Source organism: Leuresthes tenuis, unplaced genomic scaffold (assembly GCF_036924035.1).
Source record: "Leuresthes tenuis unplaced genomic scaffold, fLeuTen1.0.hap1 SCAF_4, whole genome shotgun sequence".
NCBI classification, from domain to species: Eukaryota; Metazoa; Chordata; class Actinopteri; order Atheriniformes; family Atherinopsidae; genus Leuresthes; species Leuresthes tenuis.
In genome coordinates, this window is record NW_027325358.1 from 13,772,932 (window position 1) to 13,787,947 (window position 15,016).

General features: G+C 43.5%; 1 protein-coding gene across 2 annotated transcripts; it reads left to right on the forward strand.

Moving 5' to 3' along the window:
- Positions 1-116: 116 nt before the first annotated feature.
- On the forward strand, positions 117-13,661 carry LOC140305716 (bromodomain-containing protein 4-like). 2 transcript variants are annotated; one of them, XM_072384684.1, is made up of 20 exons: positions 117-344; positions 433-525; positions 964-1,101; positions 1,978-2,107; positions 2,506-2,813; positions 2,895-3,266; positions 3,525-3,653; positions 4,603-4,821; positions 4,979-5,202; positions 5,284-5,384; positions 5,508-5,765; positions 6,971-7,069; positions 7,188-7,580; positions 7,886-8,470; positions 9,073-9,170; positions 9,336-9,456; positions 9,994-10,127; positions 10,222-10,412; positions 11,274-11,517; positions 11,619-13,661. In XM_072384684.1, the coding sequence occupies exons 1-20, from the start codon at positions 216-218 to the stop codon at positions 11,685-11,687; spliced, it is 4,035 nt and encodes a 1,344-aa protein (XP_072240785.1). In that variant the 5' UTR covers positions 117-215; the 3' UTR covers positions 11,688-13,661. The 2 variants fall into 2 exon arrangements, with proteins under 2 accessions (XP_072240785.1, XP_072240786.1); XM_072384685.1 differs by lacking the exon at positions 5,508-5,765.
- Positions 13,662-15,016: the final 1,355 nt, after the last annotated feature.

The window sequence follows — 15,016 nt, forward strand, 5'->3', positions numbered from 1 at the left end:
ATACGTGTGATGTGTATTCAGAGAAAGAGTTAAAAACACACCCCCACACACAGGCTAACGCTAACGCCAGTGGGGATGACGGCTTTTCTGATCCCCCTTTCAGAGAGTCACGTGAGGAGTGGAATGGCCTGAGGGGGGGGGCCCCGCTACTACCTGCCCCTGCCAGGTCCAGTCTGCCTAAACTGTCCGCTCAGCCGCTGCAACCCACCTCTGCGATGGGAGACGGAGTGGAGGCGGGCAGCAGCCACAACCCTCCCTCTGCTCCACCACCTCTCCCCTTCAACCCTCCTCCCCCCGAAACATGGAACCCTTCCAGACCCAAACGACAGACCAACCAGCTACAGGTAGCTTTATTTTGGTTTGTGTCGGTAACATATCCCCTTCTTTGTCCTCAGTTTAATGTCTGTTTTGTCTAATTTGACTCTTTTTCAGTACCTGCTTAAAGTGGTGTTGAAGACATTATGGAAACACCAGTTTGCATGGCCCTTCCAAGCACCTGTAGATTCAGTCAAACTCAATTTGCCTGTGAGTCACGTTTTGTTCTCATGGTTCCTGTAATCACACTTCATAGTTCAAAGTACACATCAGCATTGTGGCGACCGCTAATTGAATTTTGTATGCAAAGTATCAGCAGTGCAGGTGGATGTGCAGCCAACCAGCCAAGCACTAAATGAATAATTATTGCAGACTCACATCCACAGTTGACACATTTAGCAGCTGACTTGACTTTTTCAGTCCACTGAAACTTCTTTTATTTTTTCCCTTCGTACCTGAAGTCTTGCAGTATTTTGTTACTGCAGGTTTTGGTTGTACAGAAGAAGAATGTACAGTGAAATTGAAGGTTGTAGCTATTGATTTATGTTATAAGTCAGGATGAAGAAATGATAGGAATAATAACATTTATGAGAGTTTGCTATGACGCAAGATGAGAATAATTGTTGCCTACTCTCCTCTTTCATCAAGGACTACTATAAGATCATAAAGATTCCTATGGACATGGGCACGATAAGAAAACGGCTCGAGAACAACTACTACTGGAACGCCCAGGAGTGTATCCAGGACTTCAACACAATGTTCACAAACTGCTACATCTACAACAAGGTCAGCCACCTTAGAAAGTCTTGTGCCACGTCATTTCCACGATCATCACCCAAATGTTTAATCACTCACATTAAAGCCGAGTTCACGCCACAAGATTTCAATTCCCGTTTTCTCAACGCAGACAAGTGGTTCAGATCTGAGGCTTAATCTGCTGTTAGATCAGCCACCAGTCGCTATGTGTGATTACCGCGAAGAGGGGATTTGTTAGGCTTGCAGAGATGTCACAGATTCTGCTCAGTTTCCTGAGCAGAGTCTGTTGGCAAGAGCATCCCATGCCTCTCTGATGTCATATCATGGGAGACTTGACATAGAGAAACTGTGGAGAGAAATGGACCCTTTCTATTTCAACAAAGACTCCCGAACACAAGAGAAACATGGCGTGAAGTGAGAACAATACAGCAGTCCGACAGCGGTGAAAATCTTGTTGTGTGAACAGAACTAAAAGGAAAATTCTTCTTACTTGACCAATTTTCGCAATCATAACCTGCAACCTCTTCACTGCTACAGTGTAATATAACGGCTGAAAGAACTTGACTTTGGAAGTTACGGGTACAGATTGTTATTACATGTTTGACTAAATTTTAGAGCCATACTGTTTTTTTGATACATTTCCCTTCTTCTAGTTTCAGTTATCATCCCTTTCACTCTTTGTGTGCTTTATACTGGGGTGCATGTCACGTGATATTATTAAAGGAAGAGGTCACACCGATTTCCTGACTACTTAGTTTAACAACAGCCTCCGATTAGGAGAAACTGATTAATTGATTTAATGCTACTAGAAATAAGGCCTCAGTTAAAAGAATCTAACTGATGGAGAAGGTGTCTGTACAGCGAGATAAATGTACCCTAAGCGAGTCCATTTACCTGTGTGTTTAGCCCGGGGATGATATTGTCCTGATGGCTGAGGCCTTGGAAAAGCTCTTTCTTCAGAAGATTACAGAGATGCCGCAGGAAGAAAAAGAGATTGCTGTGGAGACTAAAGGACGGCGTGGCAGGCGAGAGTCGGGTATGATTTCTTTCCTTTTTTTTTTTTTTTTTTTTTGTATTTTTTACATTTCTTACTTCTGCATGTGACCAATAAAGGTCAGGAGTACCTCGCAGTCCTTCAGTCCAAAGGGTATTTTGTCTCTGCAGTAGAGATTATTATTGTTTTTGAGTTAATTATTGGGAAACTCCAAAGATAATGGGGAGGAGTCACTTTCAGTGAACTGTAAATTGTACTTATCTGACTTGACTTTAGTTGTCTGTACTTGTTTTACACCTGGCTTAATATGTAAGTTGTTGAATCAGGTTTCGGTTGCTCCGAGCCTGTAAAACTTGTCTATTGTTGAAAGTGTCTGAATTGTTTTGTGTCCTTGGTTAAATCTTGGCGCTCCTCTTGTCTTGCCTTGTACTCCTTTACAGCTCTGACGTCAAAGTCGGATTCAGGGCAAGAGTCATCCTCCCCTTCCACCACCCCAAATACGAGAGGCTTTTCATCCCCATCAACCACTCCGCATCCCCGTGGTCCTCTGGCCCCAACCCTAACCCTGCCTCAGCCCCCACGTGTGCCTCCCACCCCCACCAACCATGTTCCACATTTGGGACCCCCGTTCCCTCTCCCGACCCCAGATGTCCTGACCCAGGGCATGACATCTGTTCCTCCTCCAGCCGTGACGCACCCAGGCCTCCTTCCTGCCCCAATGCTGCAGAGTTCTCCAGCTCTCATCAAGGTAAAACCATGTCCATATCCATTCTGTTACGACACGAGCAGATCTTCAACTTCTAACTTTATACCTCTCATGTTGCAACAGCAAAGGAAGAGCCAGAAGAGGAAAGCAGACACCACAACACCCACAGCCAATGACCAGCTCAGTGAATCGCCTCCCGTGTCCGATGCGACTCGGCCGCGCCGAGACAGCAATCGCCCATTAAAGCAACCCAAAAGAGACCCCTCGCAGCCAGACTCGCAGCATCACCTGGGTGGAGGCTTGGAGACGGGAGGGATGGGGACGCCGAAGCGTCAGGAGCAGTTGCGCTCCTGCGCGCGCCTCATTAGAGAGATGCTGTCTAAGAAACACGTGGCGTACGCATGGCCTTTTTACAAACCCGTCGATGCAAAAGCCCTCGGCCTCCACGACTACCATGAAATCATCAAGCACCCGATGGATCTCAGTGCCATCAAGGTGATTTATAAGAATAGATAGCCTCTCACTTGAATGTGGTGAATGTTTTGAGGCTACGGCTGCCAGTATGTGTTAAGGTGGAACATTTAATCAGTTTGTGCGGTCAAATGGATCATTCAGATTAAGCTTTATGTGTCACATTTCAGCTGTTCGACTTGCAGTTCTGTTGTGCAAAACCAACACGAATGGCGGCGTTTTAAACCTCACACTGACGAGCTTTTTCTTGATCACCGCGGATCATTTTTGTGTCTCCCACAGAAAAAGTTGGACAACCGACAGTACAGAGAAGCAGCAGAGTTTGCAGCAGACGTCAGGTTGATGTTCTCAAACTGTTACAAGTACAACCCGCCGGACCATGATGTGGTTTCCATGGCACGCAAATTACAGGTAAATGACACATTTCACACATGATCAAGCAAACTAGGGCAGAGATTAGATACCCGGCATGATCAGAAGTATGTGAACTATGTGAAAATCTGGATGTTCAGACCCTTACATTTTTCCACATTTTGTTTTGTTTTGGGCTTTTCTTCGTTAATCAGCATAAATTTTTCCACAGTGGTCAAGTAAAACCATTTGGAGTGTTTTTGCGATTTATTGAAAGTATGAGAATTGAGTTTCCAATCAGTGCAGCGATGACAGCTTCAGCTATGTTTTGGGAGGAATCCTGCGAGCTTTGCACACCTTTTATTTTGAAGTTTCCTGAATTTAAGGTGTCTGTCACCTCATTACTCGCCTCAGTCCTCGTAGAAATCACACGTCATGGCTTCTTGAATAGCTTTACCTGCTGAGCTGTTTACCCGAGCTTTTTCTGTGATGAAACCTTGGACCACAGATCCAAGTTCTTCCACAGCTGGTGAAACCCGGCGCTCTGTACAACCGAATGAAGTGGTAGAGCCTGTGTTCAGAAAGCTGCCACAGATCTGGTGATCCTCTTTCCTCTTCTTCTGCTAAAAGAGCAGCATTGAGAGCTGCATGCACATGTTTGGTCAGGGGTGAAAATGTCTTATCCAGTTTGTGTTTTCTGGTAAGTTCAGAAGATCCAAAGTGTGCTGAGAAGTCAACTTTCAGAACAGTTTTAGTCTCTATATACTAAAGTCTGTATTCAGGCATTATATTGCATCACCGTAAGAAAAGCAGCATTACGATCAGTAAAAGAGAAAAAGTATACTGTAGCTTTGTTTAGGCTTCAGTCTCAATAAAGTGGAAGACTTTAACGGATCTGAAAATGTTTTATTACCCACTGTGCAGTATGCAGACTGTGCAGAACATGTCGAAAATCATTTATGGTTGCAGTCAAGCTCACAGCTTCTCCTGCTGTCCTCCTGTCTAACAGGATGTGTTTGAGATGCGATTTGCCAAAATGCCTGACGATCTCGAGGAGCCCACCCCTGTTCCCACACCATCATCGGCCCTCCACCCTGCACCCTCCATTCGGCAAGCCCCACCTCCTTCTGCCGTTTCCGACGACAGCTCGAGTTCCTCTGAATCGGAATCCTCTGCAGGAGACTCGGAACAGGACCGGCAACATCGATTGGCTGAGTTACAGGAACAGGTTAGAGGATGGAAATTGAAGGGGGAGGGAGGCTTATGAGGCATGAAAGGTGGGTGGGCCATGCAGAACCAATCATGGGTAAACACAGAGAGGTAAATTCCTATTCTTAATGAGTAATTTGATCCAACAGCTGTTTGTGTGTGTTTGTGACCTTCAGCTTAAGGCTGTCCATGAGCAGCTGGCAGCGCTCTCCCAGCCACAGGTCAGCAAGCCCAAGAAAAAAGAGAGAGACAAGAAGGAGAAGAAGAAAGAAAAGCACAAGAAGAAGATAGGAGCAGATGAACCTGTGGAGCCTCCTTCCCTCGGGATGCTTCAGACTTCCAAGAAAGCCAAGAGCGGCAAGGATCCTGTCATGGCAAAGAAGGACAGGAAAAAGCCCGGGTAGGTTTAACGCTGGGAACAAACCAAGGTGTTATTGTTGCTGCTTGAACTGGAGCTGATTAGATCATTTTTCGATTGCAGTAAGAAAGAGGGAATCAAAAACAATCGCCCAGCTGTGCCCCCTCAGCCAGGCCCAGTCCCTCTTGTCCCTTCGGCCTCTCTTGAAGCAGAGGATGATGTAGGTATGTATACCACGGAACTGATGCAATACTAATGCATGTCATTTTTGTCTACATGAGTACTAGATAACGATTGTCATATATCAAAGACCCGGTGTCAGTCCTCTGTGATGTTTTCCTCTTCAGATGTGTTTGGGGGTCTGTCTGCTGACAGATGTAAGCCAATGTCATACGAGGAGAAGCGCCAGTTGAGCCTGGACATAAACAAATTGCCTGGTGACAAACTGGGTCGAGTCGTGCACATAATCCAAACGCGTGAGCCTTCGCTGAAGAACTCAAACCCCGATGAGATTGAGATAGACTTTGAGACACTGAAGCCCTCCACGCTGAGAGAGCTGGAGAAATACGTCTCCAGCTGCCTCAAAAAGAAGAAAAAACCATCAGGTTGGCTTTTATTTATCTGTGCCCAGCGTCTCTTTAAAAGTACTGTGATATTATTACCAAAATCCTTTCAAGTAAGGCTCAGCTGAGGCAAGTTAAATGCTTTTTTAATTGCGCTCTCAGTCATCTCAGAGCAGCAGCAAGTGAGTCAGAAGTCCTTATGAGGACCAACCAGTCCAGTCTTACAGCTTGTCAAACGGCAAACTGCTTGTTGTTCGAGGTCCCAGCAAAACAAAAATAAGCTCCTCCACAGATGAGTACATGGTTGTCACAGAGAGCATTCATTATGCTAATCGCTGTGCAGGCGCACGGCTTAGGCGCTTCGAGAGGAAGTTTTGTGATAGTGCAGCAGTCCGTGCTGCTCCTTTGTGCCGGAGTTTAACACTCTGCTAAGTACAATGTTTTCACACGATGCTTCAGCTTTGTCTCACAAGGGAAATGATTAAGCCCTTAAATCCAGTGATAACAAAATAACTTTGTTATTTGAAATGATTAAGTTCATTAAGGCCAGTAGACTTTTTGGTAGAATCCCGATCCGTAATCTGAATCGCAATCATTTCACTCGTATGATTAGTTTTGTAAATGGTTACCTAAGTCTCATCATCCTAATTGCGTAACAGTGATAGTTTTGCCTATTTAATGTGGAACAGGAAAGCTTTGACACTGTTGACCCGGTCCGTTCAGTTCCTCTGAAGCGCAGACTTTATGTTGAAGTCTGCTTGTCCACATTTTCAAGCACCTGCTCCTAATTTTATTACACAAAGTTGTGATTGTTCGGTATCGTTTCCAAACAACTGGGGATGGGGTTTTTATTTCCAATCAAGCCAAATCCAGTTTCAAATCTGCTTGTTAAATCTGAATCCTTTCAAATGCCTTATGGAATCTTTTGATGTTATTTGTTTCATGAGCAAAGAGTTCATTAAAAAAAAAAAGCATTTATTTTGGGTAATAACAAAATGTATAGTTTATCTAATCTTGCTAATAATGAATCTGATCTTAAAGATGATTTAAGAACCCAAATTGCCTTTTACCATTTTATTTGCCTGCATTGACACTCTCTTCATTAACCATCAAACCAAATCATAGATGTTTTGTTTTGTTCATTTTTCCATGTTTTGTCACTTCCTTGTGACATTTATGTTGAAGCTGCAGCAGGCATAGTAGCTAATATAAAAGTTATCATTTATATTTTGTGGCTTTTGTTGCAGTAGAGAAGTCTTTGGAAATGACGAATGTGACAAAGATGAAGACAGGATCCTCATCTTCAGGCAGCAGTGACTCCTCTGATAGTGAAGACTCTGAGAATGGTAATGCACCCACTCACCGCTGTGTGTGAGCACATCATGGCTGGCTAACTCGCAGCTGCAATTGATCAGCATGAATCTCGTCATTTCATAGACTTCTCCGGCATTTCTCTCCTGCCAGGGCTGGTTCCCAAGCAACAAAAGAAGACATTGACCAATAAGGACACAAAGAGACCGCACCAACAGTCCCTCAGTGTTGGAGTGGGCCCGGTTGCTCCCGTGCTCCAGACTCAGCCTCAGCTGGTCCAGTCCAAACCACCATTTGTCCCCCCTCCTCCTGTCCCTGTCTCTGTCCCGTCTCTGGACTCCTCCCAACTAATGACCTCAGGATTTGATCCTCTGGCCCAGTTCATGAACCCTCACCTAACGCAGTCGAACACTGAGCCCAGTGCCACCGTTGCCGCTGCCGGTGCCCCTGTTGTCTCTGGCATTCTCAATGCAAACGCACCCACCAGTCACACGCCCACCGAGACGCACCCTTTCCTAAACCAACATCCCATAATACCTTCTCCAGGTATGTACCCTAGAACAGCGTAGTTCACAGCAAACTTGTTAATGAGGGAGAGGTTATGTCTTTATTACCTGAATTTAATGATGCTGAAATAAGTGATTTCCACTTAAATGCATGAATGAGTGACGGTCCTCTGTCCAACTTCATAAAGAGTTCAAACTATTTCTGCCTGCCATATTTTAAACGGCATGAAGCTATGATGGAGTTTTCACCTACAGAAAAGTTCTCAAAAAGTTTTTTAGTGTGACCAGATTAAAAACAACTCAATTATTTTCTTTCTTGTCATTTCTTCTCTTCCCTTTCTGCAGCGATTCATAATGCTCTTCCTCAGCAACCATCGAGACCTAGCAACCGTGCTGCTCCTCTTCCGCCCAAACCTGCACAGCCTCCCCCATCCTCGCTCTCCTCCCTGCCTCCGTCTTCCTCTCCTCACCTTCAGCCCACGCTTTCCCTCAACCTCCCGCAGCCCGTCCCACGCCCACGGGTCCCTTCTCCGCCGTCGCACGGTATTCTGGGTACCCTCTCGGCTCAGCCACCCCAAGCCCTGCTCGAGGACGACGACGAGCCAACACTCACTAGTTCTGAAACCCCACCGCTCAGTCAGGTGCACAACCTCCTGCAGTCGCTTCAGGCAAGACCCACCTCACAGACGCAAGCGCTGCACACACATTCACCGCAGCTGGTGCTGCCGATGCACACGCAGATCATGGCGACAGCCCCCCCAGCCCTCCCGCAGAGACAAGGCCCAGGCCACATGCCGCCGTCGTTTCCGCACACGCACACGTCGATGTCGCAGCAGCAGAAGGGGGCGGTCCTGCAACAGAAGGTCCAGCAGTTGCAGCAACATCAACAACAGCTTTCGCCACGAAGCAAAGTGGAGCCTTTTACAACGGGTAAGATATTTGGAAGTGTTTCTCACTCGGAGATGGTGGGCAGAGGTTTACTCACCTGTGAGCTGCACCCCGTGAGACTGGAGACAACTGTGGTGGAGCTCCATTATTGTACCAGAAGCTCCCATTGACATAGGAAATCTCTTGGTCATGTTTGCAGCTGTGCAAATACACAGCACATTAAAGTGCACTGTATAACTACCGAAACAACCACACACAGTGGTGGAACCCAGCAGGCCCCCTTAGATGCCCTTAACTTCAGATTGTCTAGTTTAAAGGCCTGTTAGAAACCTGGGGGACATTCAAAAGCATCAACTTTGAGGAGGACTTGTGTCGAAGTACTTATGATGGTTTGAATATATTCACTAAATTTTTTCTTCTGTTCATGTTTCAACATAAAATCCTGCCTGAGCTTTCTTCTGTTTGCAGCCAATATTCGACACACCGCACTTTTCCTGACTATAAATCAGAGTACCACATCATGACAAATGACTGTTCATTGATCTGCGATAGCAAGATGTGCCCAAAACGGAAAGTCCACTATTTCAGATTCCTATATATTCATATTGTAATATTTGTTGTCGTTTGTTTTTTTTGTTTTTTAGGCTGCCTGCGTGAGAGCCCTTCTCCTCTGATGCATTCTCCACAGATGCCTCAGTTCCATACAATGGGACAGCAGTCGCCCTCACAGACCAAGAAGCATGTAAGCAATTCATGACATTCTGCTGCACGTGTGTGATGACTGTAAGCAGCAGCCAAACAAATTAATATATTTTGAGCCACACAAACGTTGCAACAGTTTTGGTTTGACTTTGTAATGTGAATGCACCAATTTTGTCCTTTTTTTTTTTTTTTTTTTTTTTTTTAGGAGCAGAGGTCCAACCTCGTGGTAGTGAAAGAGGAGAAGCCTTCGCAGTCGCCAGTTCTGCCCCCGTCACCCTTCAGCCCTGCAGTTCGTCAAGACACACACAAACCTGACAGCAAACACAGTGAGTACACAACTGTGTGCAACCTGTCCGGAAGGGCGTCATGTTGTGGCTTCCCTCTCTCTTCTCATTCTGTCACAGCCACTTCACAGAGACCGTGTTGATTTCCCCCTCCTCTTATCGAAAGCAGTTTTTATACGGGCGGGGCATTTTCTAGACATGTTCCAGAGGGGCTGTGTGTGAGAAAGTTAATGTCCACAGTTCATGTCTGGACTCCTTGCAGATATTGCCCAGTTAGTTACTTCATAAGATCTCCAGAAAAGTGTGTGTGCCGATAGCAGTTGCTCCTTCATAGTCTTTTGTGCTGACATCATTTTTTAAGATTAAGAGCCTCGTTGTCCATTGTTGACATGCTGTAAAGCGGTAATTTCCACCTGTGACTTTTTGCATCTTGTCCTGCCTCATGTGCACTCCAGGTGTTGTATTTCTTTGTTGTGAGAACACATCTATGCTTACATCTGTTAACATTCTTTACATGTTCTTGTGTGAAAGCATCTCAAGATGCATATTTAAAACGATCTCAACTTGTGTCTTCCTCAGGGTTAGATATGAAGCCATTGGATGGTTCACGCCCTATTCCCCACCTCCCAGACTCCCCTGTCCCACCTTGCTCCCAACAGGACATCAAAATCAAGCAAGAACCCAAAACTCCCATCGCACCGAAGAAGACACAGGTATGTACAAACATGATATGTGAAAATGACGTGTAAGCCACATTAAATTCCACATTAACTTATTCCTCTCACCATGCACTTTTCTTTTCTCTAGGATGTAAAGTTAAAAAACATGGGTTCTTGGGCCAGCCTGGCTCAGAGGTCTCAGTCCACACCAGCTTCCTCAGTGCGCTCCTCCAGCGAAAGCTTCGAACAGTTCAGACGGGCCGCCAGAGAGAAGGAGGAAAGGGAGAGACAGCTGAAAGCACAAGCAGAGCAGGCCAGGAGAGAGCAAGAAAAGCTACGGTACGTCTGAGGGAGCAGTGAGGAGTGTGGAATGGGAACTGTAGAATATCCTTAAAGGGGCACAAAAGTGGGATTTGAGGAGAAATAATCCATAGGATCTGAGATTTAAAGAAAAATGTCCTTCCTTCCAACTTTTCCTTGTTGTTTTTGCTCTTTGCATGAATGTCAGAAGCGAATGTCATCATTTTTAGTTTGGTGGGTCAACACACAACAGATGAAAATCACACTGAAACCCCTCAATGAAGTTTCAGATCAACTGACACTTTAGTTTTGGGTTGATTATAATTCCCCCTTTTTTTTTTTTTTTTTTTAAATGACTGTAAAGCAGTTGCTGCATGTAGTGCGTGAAAGAAGAGGATCTAAATCCTCTGACAGTGCTTGTAATCATATCCGGGAGATGTGGTGATGCATGATATGCATCTCACACTTTGCAAATAACAATTAGTGTTCTGGTAATAAGATTAGCCTTATGTGATAATCACTATAACACATCCGTTTTCTTCTCAGCTACTGCCACTGATTTCATACATCTTGCTCTCTGAATTGTGTATAGAAATGTGTAATATAATATAATATTACAACCCACAGATTAAAAACAGTGTGTAATTACAAGAGAAAGTTCTGTTGATGGTAAGCATTTTAAGAAATGGTCGTTCCAAATTATTAATAGATAAAAATTTTATATATGTGGTTTTTTTACTTTTTATTCCTTAAATGTTCCAGTCAGTACGCATCTTGACTGTATCTGTGTTGGCTTTTTACATTGAGCCTCCACGTAATGTTTCTTTACCATTCGAGCGCTTTGATAAACCTCGTGAGAAGCCAGCTCTCTCACTGCTGTCGTTGGTTTCCGTGTCGTAGCCGTGACGACGAGGACACCATGGAGCATGCTCGCCGAGCGCAAGAAGATGCCCGCCGTCGTCAGGAGCAACCGTCGCCGCTGGCTCCAACGCCCCCAGCCTCAACTCCACCCACTCACTCCCCGCAAGCCCCACCTGTACCACAGCAAGCCCCACCTCCTCCGACCTCAGCTGCACAGAACGCTCTGGACGAGCAGAGGGAGATGGCTCGCCGCCGCGAACAGGAGAGGCGCAGGAGAGAGGCGGTACGAACTCGACTGCCAATGAGACGTGCAGATTAGGAATTTCTGTTGTTATCATTTTTCCGATCAGCCTCTAACGCTTTTTGTTGCTGTCTTTCCTGCAGATGGCTGACACCATTGACATAAATTTCCAGAGCGACCTGATGGCAATTTTTGAAGAGAATCTGTTCTGAACAGAAGGTGACTGCGTGAGAGAAGGACCTATAGTCGCACCGGAGCAGATTCACAAAATACACATAAATAACAATGCTCTGATACACATGGTTGCTGCCTCACAATTGCACACCCACATTATACAGACTTAATAATAACTGTCCCTTTCTCTCAGTAGTTGAAACAGCTGGCTTGTGTCATGTGATTGGGAAGTGATTTAGATAGGCAGAAGTCTTTTTCCTCCGGTCTGAGATCCATGTTTCTGGCTTGATGTTAATGGCGGTTTGTTCTTGATCTCCTGGAACAGCAGGACGAGCAGCCAAGCAGTCAGCTCCATCAAGGAATCATTGAAAGGAGGGGACAGACCTTAATTTAAAAGTAATAATGGTGAAGGGCAGGATTTAATTTAAGAAACTGAGTGAAAACTAAGAAAACTTTTTTTTTCCTCTGGCATGTGACAGGAGAGATTTGGGGGGGATTGTAAAAGGAACGGGTGAACAAAATAATGGATCACTTTACTGTTTTTGTTTTTTTTTTTGTCTTTTTTTAAAGTTTATTTTCCCCCTCCTCTCTTTATCTTGTCTCTTTATTGGGCTGGAGTCTGTCAGGTTCAGCCATCATCTGAGAGTTTTTTTTTTTGTTTTTTGTTTTTTTTCTCAGGACACGGTGAGAGCTAAACAGCCTGGACACAAACCCCCTTTTTTTTTTTCTCTCTGAGACCTCCTTCCTCCCGTCACTTCCTCCTGCCTCTCTCTGCAGTCACAAACAGAGGAGGTGGGGAGCCTCAGCCACATTCAGCATTCAAGGAGGGAGCGATCGCATTTTAAACGTTTCAGAGTGTGTCCCTTGCCTTAGCGCTCTGGCCTGTAAAGTAATTATCATACCCTACAAATTATACATATTATATATAAATAAATACATGGATATATGAATATATATATATATACATAAATATATATATATATATATTATATAGGACAAAAAGTCAGCGAAAAAGAATATGAGAGATTTTGATTGTGGGGAGCAAAGCTCGTCTCTGTGTTCATCTCTGAGCTCTGGTTTTGAATTTGTAGAATTTACTGTAAAGAAGAAAAAAAAAAAACTTTTTTATGGTTCTATTGAGAGGATTGTTTCGTGTAATTCTCCCTCATACCTTTTCTGTTTTTTCTTTTCTTTTCTCTCAACTCTATGCCAAAACCAATCTATTGAGTGCTGAAATTTCTTTCACTTTTTTTTTTTTTTTTTTTTTTACATGTAAAATGAATTTTCTTTTCACTTTATATTAAAGACTTATGTTTTTATTGCTATTTAATTTTCCTTTATCCCCTTTTAAATCTGAAGTTATGCAACAGTTTGCTCTGTAATAGTTGGAAAAAAATAGCGGTTTCAAAGTAATTTTATGACTACTAAGTCCCGTCATTATGTAGTTGTGCGATACATCTGCACTTCAATGTTTATTTACTGACATCTTTTCTTTTGTTTTTCTTCCATTATTTCTTTTCATCATGTACATGTTTTTAGTCTCTCTTAACCGTCTTGTCTGCCACAATCATGTCCACAGCTTCAGCAGTCTGTATAATAGGCTCTTGTTTCTGATTCTGTCTTTTAGTTCTTACTCTGGAAATGTGTTTTTATCGTCCATGGTAACCGTTTTTGGGATTTTGTGTGCCATTGTGTTTTTCTGGAAGCAGGAGCTCCCCCCCCCCCCCCCTCCCCCTCGGTTTCTGTAGGTTGGCCCAGAGATCTGAGTGCGTTTTCAATTCTATAATCACTTTTTTTGTTTCTTTCATTTCTTTTCTTTTTTTCTTCTTTTCATAATCTCCTTTGGAGTTTTCTTTCCTTCTTCTTTTGCTATTTTCCTTTTGGTTTATTTTACCCAGAACAATGTGTTGGTATGTTGGTGAATGAGGCATTGAGGTCAGTAGAGTCATCTTCAGATAATGGAGTACAGCATCTTTTTTTAAGAAAAGTATTAAAATGATATTAAAAAAAACAACAAATGTCTGGTGGTGCTTACGGTTGTGTCTTTCTGTCTCGCCTCAGTTCGGCTCGCGTTAACGCGGCGGGCAGCAAACAGTGACCTCTGCTGTAAATTGGTGTCACCGTCCGAAGTGAGAAGCAGAGCTTTGGTCTCTCATTAGAATGAATCACACCCAGACCGGACGCCAGCGTTTGGGTTCAGCCGTCACTTGCTGCTGCTGCAACATGCAAAGCAAGTTTCATCCAGTTATGTTGATTAGGATTCATGTAAACTTTTGTTCCTTCAATGAGTGTCCTTCACAGTTGGGTTGTATTTTATGTTGAAGCTTATATGCATATGATGAAGCCTCCCTGAAACCACAAAAGAACACATTTGAGGAAGTATCTAGTATCTATCTTTCCTTCACCTCGAGGTGTTTTGGGAGATTGAGGTCAAGGAAAACTTTAAGTAATTTATTTTTTTTGCTTTGTTTTGACTATTCAACTGTCCCCCACATCTTATCAACCAAACATGTTATCTTCTGGCAATATGGTACAAAACCTCAGGCACTTTGGTGACAGCAGCAGATGGAGTCCCTCAGTTTAGCAATTTTATGAGTTAAAAAAAAAAATGAATGCATTCAGTCAAAGTGTGACAGGGAATACAGACACTATTGGATTAACAACTGCTGGGTTTTGAAGGCTGACTAAATACTAAAATAGTTTAAAACCCAAATTAGAATCATACATATGTATGCATATATATATTTAGGACTTCAAAGAACATCACATCTTTGCAAAATAATGAAGTATGATTAAACTGGTGAAGATGTCATTTGTTTGAGTAGCTGTGAAAAATTCTGTTCAATTAAGCTAAAGATGCAGTGAGATGAAGTCAGCTTTCTGAGACAAAACCTTTAATTTGTACAAATGTAAAAATTCTTGCATGAGAACATACATTTATCAAACGTGACAACCTGAATGCTGCAGCTTTTTAGGACTGATTGTCCTTTCAAATAACAGGCAAATTCAATTCTGTTCAGTTTTATTGCTGTAGCACCAAATCACAACAAATGTCATTTCAAGACAGTATATTACACTATATACACTATTGCATTCTTACCCTTTAGAGAAAAGGCTTCAAATGCTTGCAGTAAATGTACACAATACTCAAATGTTCTGCCAGTAGGACATTTATTGCTGCCCTTAACTGCTGCTGCTCAAAGGTAAAAATTGTCACTGTAGTACAAATGTGTAAGATGAGGTTCCTTTTATTATTTAAGGTGTGAAAGTGTTCTGGTCTGTAACTGAAACATTGTGCAGGATGTGCTAGTGCAGCAGAGTAGCAAAGGATGTTGTGGTTAAAACTGACTCAAACAGTCACGGGTTA

What these genes read in the sequence shown, in the direction of transcription:
- LOC140305716 (XM_072384684.1), top strand. Translation starts at nt 216, where the DNA reads ATGGGAGACGGAGTGGAGGCGGGCAGCAGCCACAACCCTCCCTCTGCT. An exon ending in GTTCTCCAGCTCTCATCAAG is followed by an intron (nt 2,814 to 2,894) that starts GTAAAACCATGT and finishes ATGTTGCAACAG; the next exon opens with CAAAGGAAGAGCCAGAAGAG. An exon ending in AAGGACAGGAAAAAGCCCGG is followed by an intron (nt 5,203 to 5,283) that starts GTAGGTTTAACG and finishes TTTCGATTGCAG; the next exon opens with TAAGAAAGAGGGAATCAAAA.